The 20,733-nt window shown below is 39.2% G+C and overlaps 1 protein-coding gene across 1 annotated transcript in view; it reads left to right on the top strand.

Moving 5' to 3' along the window:
- The first annotated feature begins 9,603 nt into the window (after positions 1-9,603).
- LOC138200264 (3'-5' exoribonuclease HELZ2-like) overlaps positions 9,604-20,733 on the top strand; it is a 72,877-nt gene continuing 61,747 nt past the window's right edge. The window contains exons 1-3 of the mRNA XM_069152841.1: positions 9,604-9,741; positions 13,233-14,694; positions 16,583-16,766. Coding sequence (XP_069008942.1) covers positions 13,361-14,694; positions 16,583-16,766 — 1,518 coding nt within the window. The 5' untranslated portion in view covers positions 9,604-9,741; positions 13,233-13,360. The remainder of the gene's footprint in view (positions 9,742-13,232; positions 14,695-16,582; positions 16,767-20,733) is intronic.

Here is a 20,733-nt window from a genome sequence, read left to right as displayed (position 1 = left end):
AACAACACACACACCATTCAGACAACACGCACACCATTTAGACAACAACACACACACCATTCAGACAACAACACACACACCATTTAGACAACACACACACACACCATTCAGACAACAACACACACACCATTCAGACAACAACACACACACCATTTAGACAACAACACACACACACCATTTAGACAACACACATACAGACACACCTTTCAGACAACAACAACACACACACACACACACACCATGTAGACAACAACACACAAACACTCCACTCAGACAACATACACACACATACATACACACACACACACCATTTAGACAACACACTCACACAGACACCTTTCAGACAACACAAACACACACCATTCAGACAACAACACACACACACACACACACACACACACACACCATTTAGACAACACACACCTTTCAGATAACACACACACACACCATTGAGACAACAACACACACACAAACACACCATTCAGACAACAACACACACACCTTTCAGACAACAACACACACACACACACACCATTCAGACAACACACACACACACCATTGAGACAACAACACACACACACACACACACACCTTTCAGACAACACAAACACACCATTCAGACGACAACAACACACACACCATTTAGACAACAACACACACAAACACACCACTCAGACAACACACACACACACCATTCAGACAACACACACACACACCATTGAGACAACAACACACACACACACACACACACCTTTCAGACAACACAAACACACCATTCAGACGACAACAACACACACACCATTCAGACAACACGCACACACAAACACACCACTCAGACAACACACACACACACCATTCAGACAACAACACACACACCATTCAGACAACAACACACACACCATTCAGACAACACGCACACACAAACACACCACTCAGACAACACACACACACACACACCATTCAGACAACAACACACACACCATTCAGACAACACGCACACACAAACACACCACTCAGACAACACACACACACAAACACACCACTCAGACAACACACACACACACCATTTAGACAACAACACACACACCATTCAGACAACAACACACACACCATTCAGACAACAACACACACACCATTCAGACAACAACACACACACCATTCAGACAACACACACACACAAACACACCATTCAGACAACACACACACACACCATTGAGACAACAACACACACACACACACACACACCTTTCAGACAACAACACACACACACACACACACACACACACACACACACACACACACACACACACCTTTCAGACAACAACACACACCATTCAGACAACACGCACACACAAACACACCACTCAGACAACACACACACACACCATTTAGACAACAACACACACACCATTCAGACAACAACACACACACCATTCAGACAACAACACACACACCATTCAGACAACAACACACACACCATTCAGACAACACGCACACACAAACACACCATTCAGACAACACACACACACACCATTGAGACAACAACACACACACACACACACACACCTTTCAGACAACAACACACACACCATTCAGACAACAACACACACACCTTTCAGACAACAACACACACACCATTCAGACAACACGCACACACAAACACACCATTCAGACAACACACACACACACCATTGAGACAACAACACACACACACACACACACACCTTTCAGACAACAACACACACACACACACACACACACACACACACACACACACACACACACACACACACACCTTTCAGACAACAACACACACCATTCAGACAACACGCACACACAAACACACCACTCAGACAACACACACACACACCATTTAGACAACAACACACACACCATTCAGACAACAACACACACACCATTCAGACAACACGCACACACAAACACACCATTCAGACAACACACACACACACCATTGAGACAACAACACACACACACACACACACACCTTTCAGACAACAACACACACACCATTCAGACAACAACACACACACCATTCAGACAACAACACACACACCATTCAGACAACAACACACACACACCATTTAGACAACACACATACAGACACACCTTTCAGACAACACAAACACCATTCAGACAACAACACACACACACACACACACACACACACACACACACACACACACACACACACACACACACACACACACACACACACACACACCATTTAGACAACACACACCTTTCAGACAACACACACACACACCATTGAGACAACAACACACACACACATACACCTTTCAGACAACAACACACACACCTTTCAGACAACAACACACACACCATTCAGACAACACGCACACACAAACACACCATTCAGACAACACACACACACACCATTCAGACAACAACACACACACCATTCAGACAACAACACACACACCATTCAGACAACAACACACACACCATTCAGACAACAACACACACACCATTCAGACAACACACACACACAAACACACCATTCAGACAACACACACACACACCATTGAGACAACAACACACACACACACACACACACCTTTCAGACAACAACACACACACACACACACACACACACACACACACACACACACACACACACACACACACCTTTCAGACAACAACACACACCATTCAGACAACACGCACACACAAACACACCACTCAGACAACACACACACACACCATTTAGACAACAACACACACACCATTCAGACAACAACACACACACCATTCAGACAACAACACACACACCATTCAGACAACAACACACACACCATTCAGACAACACGCACACACAAACACACCATTCAGACAACACACACACACACCATTGAGACAACAACACACACACACACACACACACCTTTCAGACAACAACACACACACCATTCAGACAACAACACACACACCTTTCAGACAACAACACACACACCATTCAGACAACACGCACACACAAACACACCATTCAGACAACACACACACACACCATTGAGACAACAACACACACACACACACACACACCTTTCAGACAACAACACACACACACACACACACACACACACACACACACACACACACACACACACACACACACACACACACACACCTTTCAGACAACAACACACACCATTCAGACAACACGCACACACAAACACACCACTCAGACAACACACACACACACCATTTAGACAACAACACACACACCATTCAGACAACAACACACACACCATTCAGACAACACGCACACACAAACACACCATTCAGACAACACACACACACACCATTGAGACAACAACACACACACACACACACACACCTTTCAGACAACAACACACACACCATTCAGACAACAACACACACACCATTCAGACAACAACACACACACCATTCAGACAACAACACACACACACCATTTAGACAACACACATACAGACACACCTTTCAGACAACACAAACACCATTCAGACAACAACACACACACACACACACACACACACACACACACACACACACACACACACACACACACACACACACACACACACACACACACACACCATTTAGACAACACACACCTTTCAGACAACACACACACACACCATTGAGACAACAACACACACACACATACACCTTTCAGACAACAACACACACACCTTTCAGACAACAACACACACACCATTCAGACAACACGCACACACAAACACACCATTCAGACAACACACACACACACCATTCAGACAACAACACACACACCATTCAGACAACACACACACACACCATTCAGACAACAACACACACACCATTCAGACAACACGCACACATAAACACACCATTCAGACAACACACACACACACCATTGAGACAACAACACACACACACACACACACACCTTTCAGACAACACAAACACACACCATTGAGACAACAACACACACACCTTTCAGACAACAACACACACACCATTCAGACAACACGCACACACAAACACACCATTCAGACAACACACACACACACACCATTGAGACAACAACACACACACACACACACCTTTAAGACAACACAAACACACCATTCAGACGACAACAACACACACACACACCACTCAGACAACACACACACACACACCATTTAGACAACAACACACACACCATTCAGACAACAACACACACACCATTCAGACAACAACACACACACCATTCAGACAACACGCACACACAAACACACCACTCAGACAACACACACACACACCATTTAGACAACAACACACACACCATTCAGACAACAACACACACACACCATTCAGACAACAACACACACACCATTCAGACAACAACACACACACCATTCAGACAACACGCACACACACCATTCAGACAACACACACACACACCATTTAGACAACAACACACACACCATTCAGACAACAACACACACACCATTCAGACAACAACACACACACCACTCAGACAACACACACACACACACCATTTAGACAACACACATACAGACACACCTTTCAGACAACACAAACACCATTCAGACAACAACACACACACACACCATTTAGACAACAACACACAAACACACCACTCAGACAACACACACACACATACACACACACACACCATTTAGACAACACACACACACAGACACCTTTCAGACAACACAAACACACACCATTCAGACAACAACACACACACACTATTCAGACAACAACACATACACACACACACACACACACACACACACACACACACACACACACACACACACACACACACACACACACACACACCATTTAGACAACAACACACACACACACACACCATTTAGACAACAACACACACACACACACACCAGAAAAAGAGGAACCAGAACAGGAGGAACACTAACCCTGTCCTGCCCTGTCCTGTCCTGTCCTGTCCTGTCCTGCCCTGTCCTGTCCTGTCCTGTCCTGCCCTGTCCTGTCCTGTCCTGTCCTGTCCTGTCCTGTCCTGTCCTGCCCTGTCCTGTCCTGTCTCTGTAGAACTGTAAACACTCAGATTCTGTTCATCAGAACCAGCACCAGTCTGAACGGAGGGACACTCAAGACACTGTGGAGCTGGAGACGTGATTTCCTCTACTATCACATGTTCAGTATAATGTCCCAGAACAGCCAGGTGATCCTCCTGCAGTTGTGTTGTTTGTGGTGACGAGGCAGTCCATTACACAACTGCCATGATGTCACCATGGCAACACCCACAGGGGCCATGACAGGCTTCATTTATTTCAGGCTTATCAACACACACAGGCACAATATATCGTACACACACACACACACACACACACACACACACACACACACACACACACACACACACACACACACACACACACACACACACACACACACACACACACACACACACACACACACACACACACACACACACACAGGGTGCAGAAAGGGATAAGGACACATGAATTCAGGGTCACTTGAGGACAACAAGCCTTGTTAAACAGTGATGGTTGATTTAAAGCTGTTGTCTGAGGACATTGAACACATCACCTGAAGAAGCTGCAGCGTCCCTCCTGATCCACCCTGATCCCCCAGAACAGCTGGGTTCGGTGTGGTTCTGTGATGGAGGGAGAACAGATGGGTTCTGTGTGGTTCTGTGATGGAGGGAGAACAGCTGGGTTCTGTGTGGTTCTGTGATGGAGGGAGAACAGCTGGGTTCTGTGTGGCTCTGTATGAAATGACTCCTGAGATGGTTCCTAAAGTTGATTCCAGTTTAATCAGTTCTGTGAGTCCAGTCTGGAGCGTCTGCAGAACATCATTCATTCACTCAGATTTTATGTGTGTGAAAGTTCATCTTCAGTGTTAATAATTAATTCATTCTTCTATAAATACGATGAACTGGAGTTTCAGTCACGCAAATCTCGTGATGTTTACACGTCTTTATGATTCATGTAAACACCGTGTCCTCACGTCCTCCTGCAGTAACACGGTGTGTCCTCACGTCCTTCTACAGTAACACGGTGTCTTCACGTCCTCCTGCAATAACACGGTGTGTCCTCACGTCCTCCTGCAGTAACATGGTGTCCTCACGTCCTCCTGCAGTAACACGGTGTCCTCAAGTCCTCCTGCAGTAACACGGTGTGTCCTCACGTCCTCCTGCAGTAACACGGTGTCCTCACGTCCTCCTGCAGTAACACGGTGTGTCCTCACGTCAGCTGCTCACCAGTTTCCTTTTCTGCGTGTAATGATGGACATGATTTCTTCAGATGGGGACACGTCTGGACTGCATGCGGGCCGGTTCCTTTAAAACTGTCCACAGTCCGTCCCTGCAGCATGTCCAGGATGTGACTGGGGGTTTTCACTGATGGTCAGAACAACGTGTCATTAACTGTGTTGATGTTTCTGGATCCACAGAAAGTTCTGTTCATGGTTTCTCTCACTTTCCCTGAGTTCAGTCCTCAGAGCTGAGTCAGCGTCTTCTTCTGTCTCTCAGCCTGCAGAGACAAGATCAAGGAGACGTCCATGTTGTCTCTGCTTCTCCACACAGACACATCCAACAGCCTCCATCAGTACGAAGGTCAATCTGTCTGTCAGACTGTCAATCTGTCTCTCTGCCCGTCTGTCTGTCTGTCTGTCAATCTGTCCCTGGAGGAGCTCCAGAAGAGGCTGGAGGCAGCAGAGGACAGGAGGAAGGTGAGTGGACGGAAGGACGGACAGAGACACAGACAGACAGACAGACAGATGGACTAGCACTCGCACAACTATATGTTCCCGTGTTATGCGATAATTGTCTATATCAATGAGAGCATCATTAATGAGGATTAATAAGAATATAATGTAGTTTCTGCTTGTTATAGTTCTATTAAATGACCCATTTGGTGAAGTCGGGTCTCTTTTGGTCCTTTTTGGTCGCTCCGAGCACCCGTACCGTAACACCACAGATAGTCACGCACTTACAGTCCTAGAGGAGGCTAGCTGGACCGGTTTGGTTTGAACACATGACACGGAGCTAAAATGTTAAAAACACATGAGAACATGGATATCTTTGTTCATCAGATATCTTTGTTCATCAGATATCTTAGTTCATCAGATACCTTTGTTCATCAGATATCTTAGTTCATCAGATACCTTTGTTCATCAGATATCTTTGTTCATCAGATATCTTTGTTCCAACCAGACTGAACTAGCTGATCAGTTTAGTGTTTCTGTGTTCTGTATTTATTCAGTTGGAGACTAGAACTCCTCTCTGTTGCTAGGTGGTTGCTAAGGGTGCGACTACTTCCTGGAGTAGGAAACATTGCGTACATTACATAAGAGTCTACTGATTGTTTTCCAGTTGTTAGTCATACCCCAAAAAGCTTGATATTTTTAAGAGTGAATTCTTCCACAATATGAACACATTACATTTTTTAATTAGATGGTAACTTGTTGTCTATTCACACTGGAGGGAATTTTTAACTTCAGTGATGCTAATCGATCATCACGTTAAAGCTCCACCCTCTTCTGTAATGTTGCTTCAGGAAACAGTGACAGTAAATGTTCCATATGACACGCGTACTGCCAGGAGTCCAGTTTTTTCCTCCGTTTTGCCCCCGATCACCTCTCCTCCTGTGTCCCCTGTCTTTGTCTGTGGCCACGCCCCTCACCTCCCGTGGCCACGCCCCTCACCGGTCCCAGCAGATGCAGCCACTCACCCCTGATCACCACCTGCAGGTGTGCTGCATCTCCCTGATCACCTCCCCAGACTATATGTAACCTGCCCCTGCACAACTCTGGTTGTCGGTTCATTTTTGTTAGCCACCCGTCTGTCCTCCGTCTGCTCTCCGTCTGTTCTCCATCAGTCCTCCGTCAGTCCCGTTCCTCCGGCCTCTGTGCCTCCTGCGGATATTCCCTGTCAAAGTCACCAGTCGGTGGAGTTGCCCTCCCGGCTCCGAGGATTGTTGACGCCGTCCCTTCCGCTGGTCTGCCGGCTGCCCTGTCGGCCGTGTCCCCCTGGAGCTGTCGGTCGAGTTGCCCTCCCGACTGGAAGTAAGTGGACACGCTCGGTGCCACCTTTTGGTTTGTTGTTTTTGTTTTTTGTTTATTACAAATAAAGACTGTACTTTGGAACTTATACCTCGAGTCTGTGAGCTTGCATTTGGGTCCTGGAAAAACACCCACCACATAACACGTAGAACTGAAGCAGTTCCATCCGAAGGTGAAGAGACTCATTAAAGGTTATTTGAGGTGAGTCGAAACTGGAGGAACAGGTTTTTATTTCAAAGTGAGAGGATCAGTAAATGTTGGAGGTTGTTTAGTGCCACGGAGGCTGTCGGAGGGTAACGGGTTAGGGTTGATCTAACCCTAACCCAACCTCTCCAACTGCACATGTCTGAGGAGGCGACCTTTGACCTTTCTGTTCCTGATGTTCAGTACTCACCAGTCTCACCCTGCAGTCACCTTTAAAAGGACTCCTGTTTGTTAAATTAAAAAATAAAGTATATACCTACCTACCTACCTACCTACCTTGTTTCTGTGACCTCAAATTTGGCGATCTGAATTATTCTGACAGCAGAGCTGAAATAAAGTCGTGAGCTGCACCTGATCTGATGATGTCATCAGAACCATCACGCACGCACTGGGAGAAATAGCAAAGGAGAGGTGAGCAGGAGTCGGTTCTGGAGTTAGGTTCTGGACTTCACACCTGAACTGATGCTTCCTCACTGGGTTTTAAATGGAGTTGTTACATGTAATGAAATGGTCGGGTCAAGTTTGGACACACACACACACACACACACACACACACACACACACACACACACGTGTACCAGGGGATAGCAACATGCTAACCTTTATATGCTAACACCTGTTCAAAACGTGGGTGAAACTATACGAATAAAAAGAAATGGGTTTTAAACTTATTAGTTAACAGCTCTTCATCTATCTGCCAGGTGACAGATCCACAGGGTTCAGAGGTCAACCAAAAGAAGCACAGATTTAGACTTTAACTTGCTGAACTTCTCTGAAACATGTTGCAGGTGCATCAGTGCTTCCTGAGATGGAGGGACTGTGTTGTACTTCAGCCCTGAGTGCTGTCTGGCAGGCAGCACCGCCTCCCAGCTGTCTGAGGAGAGGTGCTGCAGCTCCACTGCTGATGTCCTGATGATCATTTAAACTGAGTTATTTAAACTGAGTTACTCTCACACACTTTCACTACATTCATGGACCTGCAGTGTTTTCAGGACTTTTCACTGGCTGGACATGAAAACACACTTGAACACTTTTAATTAAACATGATTAGAGACAGAAGATAAAACGGTGAATAGTTTATGTCCTTCTAAGTATATTTCACCCTGATTACACTGCTCTGCATACTGGGAGGATTACACCCCCCCCCCCCCCCCCCCCCCACACACACACACACACACCGGAAACAACCAAGTAAATAAAGAGTGGATGGCGACAGATTTCCTGAAGTAACGAACAGGAAGATCCTCAGTGCGCATGCCTATCATGTCTAACCTGAAACTGACTCACAACACCAGAAACGAAACTTAAGTGAGGCGGTGTCCCGGTGATAGTAAGACGGTCCCACTTCGACAATAAACTGCAGGAGAGCCGCCAACAAGCTCCAGCTGTAATCCGAGTCACGGAGGTTCCACTGGGTCCACTCGGTGCTGCTTCGAACCCCGCTGCAAGTCTGAGGTGAGCTGCTGGTACCGCGGAGGATCAAAGTCCGCAGCATTAACGATCCGCCGGACGGCACTCAGTATAATTATGACAACTAGTCGTATGATTGGAACGAGCAGTGTTATAATTACGAGTATCATTAGAACGAGTAGTGTTATTATTACTGGTATTGTTATTATTACTGGTGTTATCATCAGAACTAGTAGTGTTATTATCACGAGTATTATCATCAAAACTAGTAGTGTTATTATTACTTGTAGTGTTATTACGAACTTGTATTATCATCAGAACTAGTAGTGTTATTATTACTGGTGTTATCATCAGAACTAGTAGTGTTATTATCACGAGTATTATCATCAAAACTAGTAGTGTTATTATTACTGGTGTTATCATCAGAACTAGTAGTGTTATTATCACGAGTATTATCATCAAAACTAGTAGTGTTATTATTACTTGTAGTGTTATTACGAACTAGTATTATCATCAGAACTAGTAGTGTTATTATTACTTGTAGTGTTATTATGAACTAGTATTATCATCAGAACTAGTAGTGTTATTCTCACTAGTAGTGTTATTATTACGAGTATCATTAGAACGAGTAGTGTTATTATTACTGGTATTATCATCAGAACTAGTAGTGTTATTATTACCAGTATTATCATCAGAACTAGTAATGTTATTATTACTGGTAGTGTTATTATGAACTAGTATTATCATCAGAACTAGTAGTGTTATCACTAATATTATCATCAGAACTACTAGTGTTATTATTACTGGTATTATCATCAGAACTAGTAATGTTATTATTACTAGTAGTGTTATTATGAACGAGTATTATCATCAGAACTAGTAGTGTTATTATTACCAGTATTATCATCAGAACTAGTAATGTTATTATTACCACTAGTGTTATTATGAACTAGTATTATCATCAGAACTAGTAGTGCTATTATAACTAGTATTATCATCAGAACTCGTAGTGTTATTATTACCAGTATTATCATCAGAACTAGTAATGTTATTATTGCTAGTAGTGTTATTATGAAATAGTATTATCATCAGAACTAGCAGTGTTATTATAACTAGTATTATCATCAGAACTGGTAGTGTTATTATTACTGGTATTATCATCAGAACTAGTGATGTTATTACTAGTAGTGTTATTATTACTGGTATTATCATCAGAACTAGTAATGTTATTATTACTGGTATTATCATCAGAACTAGTAGTGTCATTATTACTAGTAGTGTTATTATCACTAGTATTATCATCAGAACTAGTAGTGTTATTATTACTGGTATTATAATGAGAACTAGTAGTGTTATTACTAGTATTATCTTCAGAACTAGTAGTGTTATTATTACTAGTAGTGCTATTATTACTGGTATTATCATCAGAACTAGTAGTGTTATTATGAACTGGTATTATCATCAGAACTAGTAATGTTATTACTAGTAGTGTTATTATTACCAGTATTATCATCAGAACTAGTAATGCTATTATTGCTAGTAGTGTTATTATGAAATAGTGTTTTCATCAGAACTAGTAGTGTTATTATTACTAGTAGTGTTATTATTACTGGTATTAGCATCAGAACTAGTAGTGTTATTATCACTAGTATTATCATCAGAACTAGTAGTGTTATTATTACTGGTATTGTAATGAGAACTAGTAGTTATTATCACTAGTATTATCATCAGAACTAGTAATGTTATTATAACTAGTATTATCATCAGAACTGGTAGTATTATCACTAGTATTATCATCAAAACTAGTAGTGTTATTATTACTAGTAGTGTTATTATTACTGGTATTATCATCAGAACTAGTGATGTTATTATTACTAGTAGTGCTATTATTACTGGTATTATCATCAGAACTAGTAGTGTTATTATGAACTGGTATTATCATCAGAACCAGTGATGTTATTACTAGTAGTGTTATTATTACCAGTATTATCATCAGAACTAGTAATGCTATTATAACTAGTATTATCATCAGAACTGGTAGTATTATCACTAGTATTATCATCAAAACTAGTAGTGTTATTATTACTAGTAGTGTTATTATTACTGGTATTATCATCAGAACTAGTGATGTTATTATTACTAGTAGTGCTATTATTACTGGTATTATCATCAGAACTAGTAGTGTTATTATGAACTGGTATTATCATCAGAACTAGTGATGTTATTACTAGTAGTGTTATTATTACCAGTATTATCATCAGAACTAGTAATGCTATTATTGCTAGTAGTGTTATTATGAAATAGTGTTATCATCAGAACTAGTAGTATTATTATTACTGGTATTATCATCAGAACTAGTAATGTTATTATTACTGGTATTATCATCAGAACTAGCAGTGTTATTATTACCAGTACTGTTATTATTACTGGTATTATCATCAGAACTAGTAGTGTTATTATCACTAGTATTATCATCAGAACTAGTAGTGCTATTATTACTAGTAGTGCTATTATTACTGGTATTATCATCAGAACTAGTGATGTTATTATTACTGGTATTATAATCAGAACTAGTGATGTTATTACTAGTAGTGTTATTATTACTGGTATTATCATCAGAACTAGTAGTGTTATTATTACTAGTAGTGCTATTATTACTGGTGTTATCATCAGAACTAGTCGTGTTATTATTATTAGTAGTGGTATTTGTACTAATATTATCAGAACTAGTAGTGTTATTATTAATAGTATTATCAGAACTAATAGTGGTATCATTACTAGTAGTGCTATTATTACTAGTATTATCATCAGAACTAGCAGTGTTATTATTACTAGTATTATCATCAGAACTAGTCGTGTTATTATTACTAGTAGTGTTATTTATTACTGGTATTATCATCAGAACGAGTAGTGTTATTATTACTAGTAGTAGTATTATTACAAGTAGTGTTATTATTATTAATATTATCAGAACTAGTAGTGGTATTGTTAATAGTATTATCAGAACTAATAGTGGTATCATTACTAGTAGTGTTATTATTACTGGTATTATCATCAGAACTAGTAGTGTTATTATTATAAAGAAATAATAAAAAATAAAAAAACTTTGCACTATTGTTTAGTTAGTTTTAATTTAATTTAATTATTCTATTTTATTTTATTCTACTTTATTGTATATACTGTGCATTTTTATATTTAATATATTTTACTGTGATTTTACTGCTTTCCTGTATCTATAAATGCTACTGTAGCGAAAAAATTTCCCCTTGTTGATTAATAAAGTAACTACCTACCTCCCTTCCCTGCCTACCTTACTAGTAGTGTTATTATTACTGGTAGTCTTCAGTCTGTCTCCTGTCACATATGTTACTGAAACCTGAGTGTCCCACTCAGGTCGGAGATGTTCAGGTGCATCAGGTAACTCAGCAGTGTGACGTGAAAACCTGAAGAACTGAAATCAAAACATAATAAAAAGTCTGTCTTCACCTTCAGCTTCCTGTCTGACGATCTAAACTGTCCTCTGTCTTTTCTTCCAGACACGGTGGATGGAGGTGGACAGAGGTAGACGGAGGTGGACAGAGGTGGACGGAGGTGGACAGAGGTAGACGTTCCTGGGACTCTGAACACGTTCCCAGTGTGTCTTTAGCGTTGTCAACGCAGCACCATGTCTCTGTCTCCTCTCCTGCTGACGGTCGACCTGCAGCTCGTCTGTCCTCTCTGCTGCTTCAGAGATTCTCTCATCAGCTACCGGCTGAAACCCGTCCAGCACCAGTGTGGACGCAGCGTCCTGCTCTGCAGGACCAAAGGGGACACCAGGTGGAGGCCTGTTTCCAAACGGCCCGCCTTCCCAAACCCGAGTCAGTATGAGGTTTGTTGGTTCTTTGATGAGATTCTCGGTTGCACACAGCACCAGAACCGATGCACGTTTGCCAGAAGTTCTGAGGAGGCTGCAGTTTGGATGTTCGAGAGGCAGGAGGGACTGAACCACATGAACCTCTGTAGCCTCGTCGCTCGGGCTGAGACAGGACCGGCTCAGCAGAACCAGGCCGAGCCTCTGGGTCAGCTCTTGGCAGAGGTTGATATGAAGGTGGTGTGCGATTTGTGCTCGATCAGGCAGAAGGACAGCACTTACTCTCTGCAGTCAGTGGTCCACAGGTGTGGCAGAAAGGTGCTTCTAGCCAAAGGCAAAGGTTCTGACAAGTGGACGCCCATCTCTGAGCGTCCCACAGGGGGACACATGGGTCCGAACGTCCAGTACAAAGTCTGTCACTACTTTGTGGAGGGATCCGGGTGTCCACAGCACACACCCACCTGCAGCTACGCTAAGAGCGACCAAGAGGTGGCTGTGTGGAACTTTGTTAGAGAGAGAAAACTGGACCGAGCTGGGCTCATGAGACTCGTAGCTGAGTTGGAGTCGGCTGACATCAAACCTGAACCTGCAGCTCACAGTATCCTCCAGCAGTTCTCAGGTGAGTTCATGGAGCTCTGTAAAACCTGCTTTCATGAACGTCCACAGAAACTAACAGGTAAAAGGTGGAGTGACAGCTGTGCAGCAGACGCAGCGCACACCTGGGACCCGGTTCTGATCCATCACCTATCAGACAGCAGGAAGCACGTCTACAGCCAGGTGCGCCCTCTTCCCCTCAATTGTCTCTTCAGTTACTGCAGTCATGTCAGGCAGGGAAAGCCCTGTTGGCACCAGGCAGGCCACTGCCAGGCGGCCCAGAGCGAGGTGGAGATGGCCGTGTGGAAGGCGGAGCACAGCGGGCTGTTTGTCCGGACTCACCTCCTCCAGCTGAGCCGGGCCGAGCTGACGCCGAGCCGACAGGTCACCATGTACTGCAAAGTGTGCTTCCTGGTCCTGTCCTCCCCGGAGAGCTTCTACAAGCACTGCTCCTCTGTGGGACACGCTCAGTTACTGGCCGAGGACACCACCACCAGGTGGAGAGGCCGGCAACCTCCACACGACCGCCGGGCCGAGTTCTGGATCTGTGACAGGTGAGACAGCACAAACCCGAACCCTAAACTAACCTAACCCTAACCCTCTAACCCTAACCCTAACCCTAACCCTCTAACACTCTAATCCTCTAACCCTCTAACCCTCTAATCTTCTAACCCTAACCCTCTAACCCTCTAATCCTCTAACCCTCTAACCTTAACCCCAACCCTCTAAGCCTCTAACCCTCTACTCTTCTAACCCTAACCCTAACCCTCTAACACTCTAATCCTCTAACCCTCTAACCCTCTAATCTTCTAACCCTAACCCTCTAACCCTCTAATTCTCTAACCCTCTAACCTTAACCCCAACCCTCTAAGCCTCTAACCCTCTACTCTTCTAACCCTAACCCTAACCCTAACCCTCTAATCCTCTAATCCTCTAACTCTAACCCTAACCCTCTAACCTAACCCTCTAAACCCTCTAATCCTCTAACCCTCTAACCTTAACCCCAACCCTCTAAGCCTCTAACCCTCTAACCCTCTACTCTTCTAACCCTAACCATAACCCTCTAAGCCTCTAACCCTCTACTCTTCTAACCCTAACCCTCTAACCCTAACCCTCTAATCCTCTAATCCTCTAACTCTAACCCTCTAACCTAACCCTCTAAACCCTCTAATCCTCTAACCCTCTAACCTTAACCCCAACCCTCTAAGCCTCTAACCCTCTAACCCTCTACTCTTCTAACCCTAACCATAACCCTCTATTCCTCTAACCCTAACTCTCTAACCCTCTAACCCTAACCCTCTAATCCTCTAACCCTCTAACCCTAACCCTCTAATCCTCTAACTCTAATCTTCTAACCCTAACCCTCTAATCCTCTAACCCTAACTCTCTAACCCTCTACTCTTCTAACCCTAACCCTCTAACCCTCTACTCTTCTAACCCTAACCCTAACCCTCTAATCCTCTGACCCTAACCTTCTAATCCTCTAACCCTCTAACCCTCTAATCCTCTAACCCTCTAACCCTAACCCTCTAATCCTCTAACTCTAATCTTCTAACCATAACCCTCTAATCCTCTAATCCTTTAATCCTCTAACTCTAACCCTCTAATCTTCTAACCCTAACCCTCTAATCCTCTAACTCTAATCTTCTAACCCTAACCCTCTAATCCTCTAATCCTCTAATCCTCTAACTCTAACCCTCTAATCTTCTAACCCTAACCCTCTAATCTTCTAACTCTAACCCTCTAACCCTCTAACTTTAACACTCTAACCCTCTAATCCTCTAACTCTAACCCTCTAACTCTAACCCTCTAACTCTCTAAATCCTTTCAGCTGAAATAGATTGACTCTGTAATTCTTACTGGCTGTAATATTTCTATATTATCTTGTTAAATGAACAAATAAAAGCTTTTGTCATTGTTTACTTGTTGATTTCTCACAACGAAATACATCATTTCCACAACAGTGAGCAGCTCCGCCCCCTTCACACACCTCTGGTTCCATCTGAACCTGGAGCGTTAGTGTCAAACTCCAGACTCAAGAAGCTTTCAGGGGCATTACTGCCAACTTCTGACGGGAGTAACACATTACAGCCGGGTGCTGGTAAAATCACGAGGAACCACAGTCCAATATAGAATTCATGTTTTAAATTTTAAAGACTATTTAAATATTCAAAAAATGTTTCCTCACAAGTATGTACTGATTTGATTTTCATGTTGCACGGAAGAGTCATGTTACAAAAAAATACAATACAGTCAGTTCTCATGTCCTCATTTACTTTAGTGAAAGTACACATGTAAAGATATGTATTAAACATGATTTCATTTGTTTTAATCTGGGAGGGGGGCAGGAACAGATTATATGAGTAGTGTATATGAGTATATATTTGCACGAGACTAAAGTGTCTGTGGCTGATAAACTGCATGTTCTTGTTTTGTTGGTAGACCACAAACATGTGAGTACGGTGTGAAGTGCCCTAAAGCTCACAGTGAGGAAGAGCTGCAGGAGTGGATGATGCGCGCTGCAGAGGAGCAGCAGATCAGACACATCATGGAAGATCAGGGGCTCATGAGTTACAGCGAGCGGCTGCTGGACGAGTACAAGAACTGCAGCAATGAAGTGCACGTGGTGAGTTTGAGTCTGCTGTGTTCTGTCTTTGTGTTGACACCAGCCGACCGACACCAACAGTGTTCCCTTTAAATCACATTATATTGGCTATAATAGAATGATAGATAGAATGATAAATAGAACATGATAAATAGAACATGTCTTAATGATAAATAGAACATGATAAATAGAACATGTCTAAATGCTAAATATAACATGATAAATAGAACATGATAGATATAGCATGTCTTAATGATAAATAGAACATGATCAAAAGAACATGTCTTAATGATAAATAGAACATGATAACTAGAACATGATAAATATAACATGTCTTAATGATAAATAGAGCATGTCTTAATGATAAATAGAACATGATAAATAGAACATGTCTTAATGATAAATAGAACATGATAAATAGAACATGTCTAAATGCTAAATATAACATGATAAATAGAACATGATAGATATAGCATGATAGATATAGCATGTCTTAATGATAAATAGAACATGATGAATAGAACATGATAAATAGAACATGTCTTAATGATAAATAGAACATGATGAATAGAACATGATAAATAGAACATGTCTTAATGATAAATAGAACATGATAACTAGAACATGATAAATATAACATGTCTTAATGATAAATAGAGCATGTCTTAATGATAAATAGAACATGATAAATAGAACATGTCTTAATGATAAATAGAACATGATGAATAGAACATGATAGATATAGCATGATAGATATAGCATGTCTTAATGATAAATAGAACATGATGAATAGAACATGATAAATAGAACATGTCTTAATGATAAATAGAACATGATGAATAGAACATGATAAATAGAACATGTCTTAATGATAAATAGAACATGATAACTAGAACATGATAAATATAACATGTCTTAATGATAAATAGAGCATGTCTTAATGATAAATAGAACATGATAAATAGAACATGTCTTAATGATAAATAGAACATGATGAATAGAACATGATAGATATAGCATGATAGATATAGCATGTCTTAATGATAAATAGAACATGATGAATAGAACATGATAAATAGAACATGTCTTAATGATAAATAGAACATGATAAATAGAACATGATAAATAGAACATGTCTTAATGATAAATAGAACATGATAAATAGAACATGTCTTAATGATAAATAGAACATGATAAATAGAACATGTCTTAATGATAAATAGAACATGATGAATAGAACATGATAAATAGAACATGTCTTAATGATAAATAGAACATGATAAATAGAACATGATAAATAGAACATGTCTTAATGATAAATAGAACATGATAAATAGAACATGTCTTAATGATAAATAGAACATGATAAATAGAACATGTCTTAATGATAAATAGAACATGATAAATAGAACATGTCTTAATGATAAATAGAACATGATGAATAGAACATGATAAATAGAACATGTCTTAATGATAAATAGAACATGATAAATAGAACATGATAAATAGAACATGTCTTAATGATAAATAGAACATGATAAATAGAACATGTCTTAATGATAAATAGAACATGATAAATAGAACATGATAGATATAGCATGATAGATATAGCATGTCTTAATGATAAATAGAACATGATGAATAGAACATGATAAATAGAACATGTCTTAATGATAAATAGAACATGATAAATAGAGCATGTCTTAATGATAAATAGAACATGATAAATAGAACATGTGCTTAATGATAAATAGAACATGATAAATAGAACATGTCTAAATGCTAAATAGAACACGATAAATAGAACATGATAGATATAGCATGTCTTAATGATAAATAGAACATGATAAATAGAACATTATAAATAGAACATGATAAATAGAACATGTCTAAATGCTAAATAGAACACGATAAATAGAACATGATAGATATAGCATGTCTTAATGATAAATAGAACATGATAAATAGAACATTATAAATAGAACATGATAAATAGAACATTTCTGAACGATAAATAGAACATGATAAATAGAACATGATAAATATTACACGTCTGAATGATAAATAGAACATAATAAATAGAACATGTCTTAATTATAAAATGAACAATAAATAATGTCTTAATAATAAATATAACATGATAAATATAACATGTCTTAAGGATAAATAGAACATGATAAATAGAACATGTCTTAATGATAAATAGAACATGATAACTAGAACATGATAAGTATAACACATCTTAATGATAAATAGAACATGTCTTAATGATAAATAGAACATGATAAATAACATGTCTTAATGATAAATAGAACATGATAAATAGAACATGTCTTAATGATAAGTAGAACATAATAAATAGAACATGTCTTAATTATAAAAAGAACAATAAATAATGTCTTAATAATAAATATAACATGATAAATATTACACGTCTTAATGATAAATAGAACATGATAAATAGAACATGATAAATAGAACATGTCTTAATGATAAATAGAACATGATAACTAGAACATGATAAGTATAACACATCTTAATGATAAATAGAACATGTCTTAATGATAAATAGAACATGATAAATAACATGTCTTAATGATGAGTAGAACATAATAAATAGAACATGTCTTAATTATAAAAAGAACAATAAATAATGTCTGAATAATAAATATAACATGATAAATATTACACGTCTTAATGATAAATAGAACATGATAAATAGAACATTATAAATAGAACATGATAAATAGAACATTTCTGAACGATAAATAGAACATGATAAATAGAACATGATAAATATTACACGTCTGAATGATAAATAGAACATAATAAATAGAACATGTCTTAATTATAAAATGAACAATAAATAATGTCTTAATAATAAATATAACATGATAAATATAACATGTCTTAAGGATAAATAGAACATGATAAATAGAACATGTCTTAATGATAAATGGAACATGATAACTAGAACATGATAAGTATAACACATCTTAATGATAAATAGAACATGTCTTAATGATAAATAGAACATGATAAATAACATGTCTTAATGATAAATAGAACATGATAAATAGAACATGTCTTAATGATAAGTAGAACATAATAAATAGAACATGTCTTAATTATAAAAAGAACAATAAATAATGTGTTAATAATAAATATAACATGATAAATATTACACGTCTTAATGATAAATAGAACATGTCTTAATGATAAATAGAACATGATGAATAGAACATGATAAATAGAACATGTCTTAATGATAGATAGAACATGATAAATAGAACATGATAAATAGAACATGTCTTAATGATAAATAGAACATGATAAATAGAACATGTCTTAATGATAAATAGAACATGATTAATAGAACATGATAGATATAGCATGATAGATATAGCATGTCTTAATGATAAATAGAACATGATGAATAGAACATGATAAATAGAACATGTCTTAATGATAAATAGAACATGATAAATAGAGCATGTCTTAATGATAAATAGAACATGATAAATAGAACATGTGCTTAATGATAAATAGAACATGATAAATAGAACATGTCTAAATGCTAAATAGAACACGATAAATAGAACATGATAGATATAGCATGTCTTAATGATAAATAGAACATGATAAATAGAACATTATAAATAGAACATGATAAATAGAACATGTCTAAATGCTAAATAGAACACGATAAATAGAACATGATAGATATAGCATGTCTTAATGATAAATAGAACATGATAAATAGAACATTATAAATAGAACATGATAAATAGAACATTTCTGAACGATAAATAGAACATGATAAATAGAACATGATAAATATTACACGTCTGAATGATAAATAGAACATAATAAATAGAACATGTCTTAATTATAAAATGAACAATAAATAATGTCTTAATAATAAATATAACATGATAAATATAACATGTCTTAAGGATAAATAGAACATGATAAATAGAACATGTCT

The sequence above is a fragment of the Embiotoca jacksoni genome, unplaced genomic scaffold (genome assembly GCF_022577435.1).
Source record: "Embiotoca jacksoni isolate LCO1_2020_lvr unplaced genomic scaffold, fEmbJac1.0.p SCAF_1, whole genome shotgun sequence".
Classification (NCBI taxonomy): Eukaryota; Metazoa; Chordata; class Actinopteri; family Embiotocidae; genus Embiotoca; species Embiotoca jacksoni.
The sequence above is the reverse complement of the archived record's forward strand: the minus strand, read 5'-3'. Positions and strand labels throughout refer to the sequence as shown.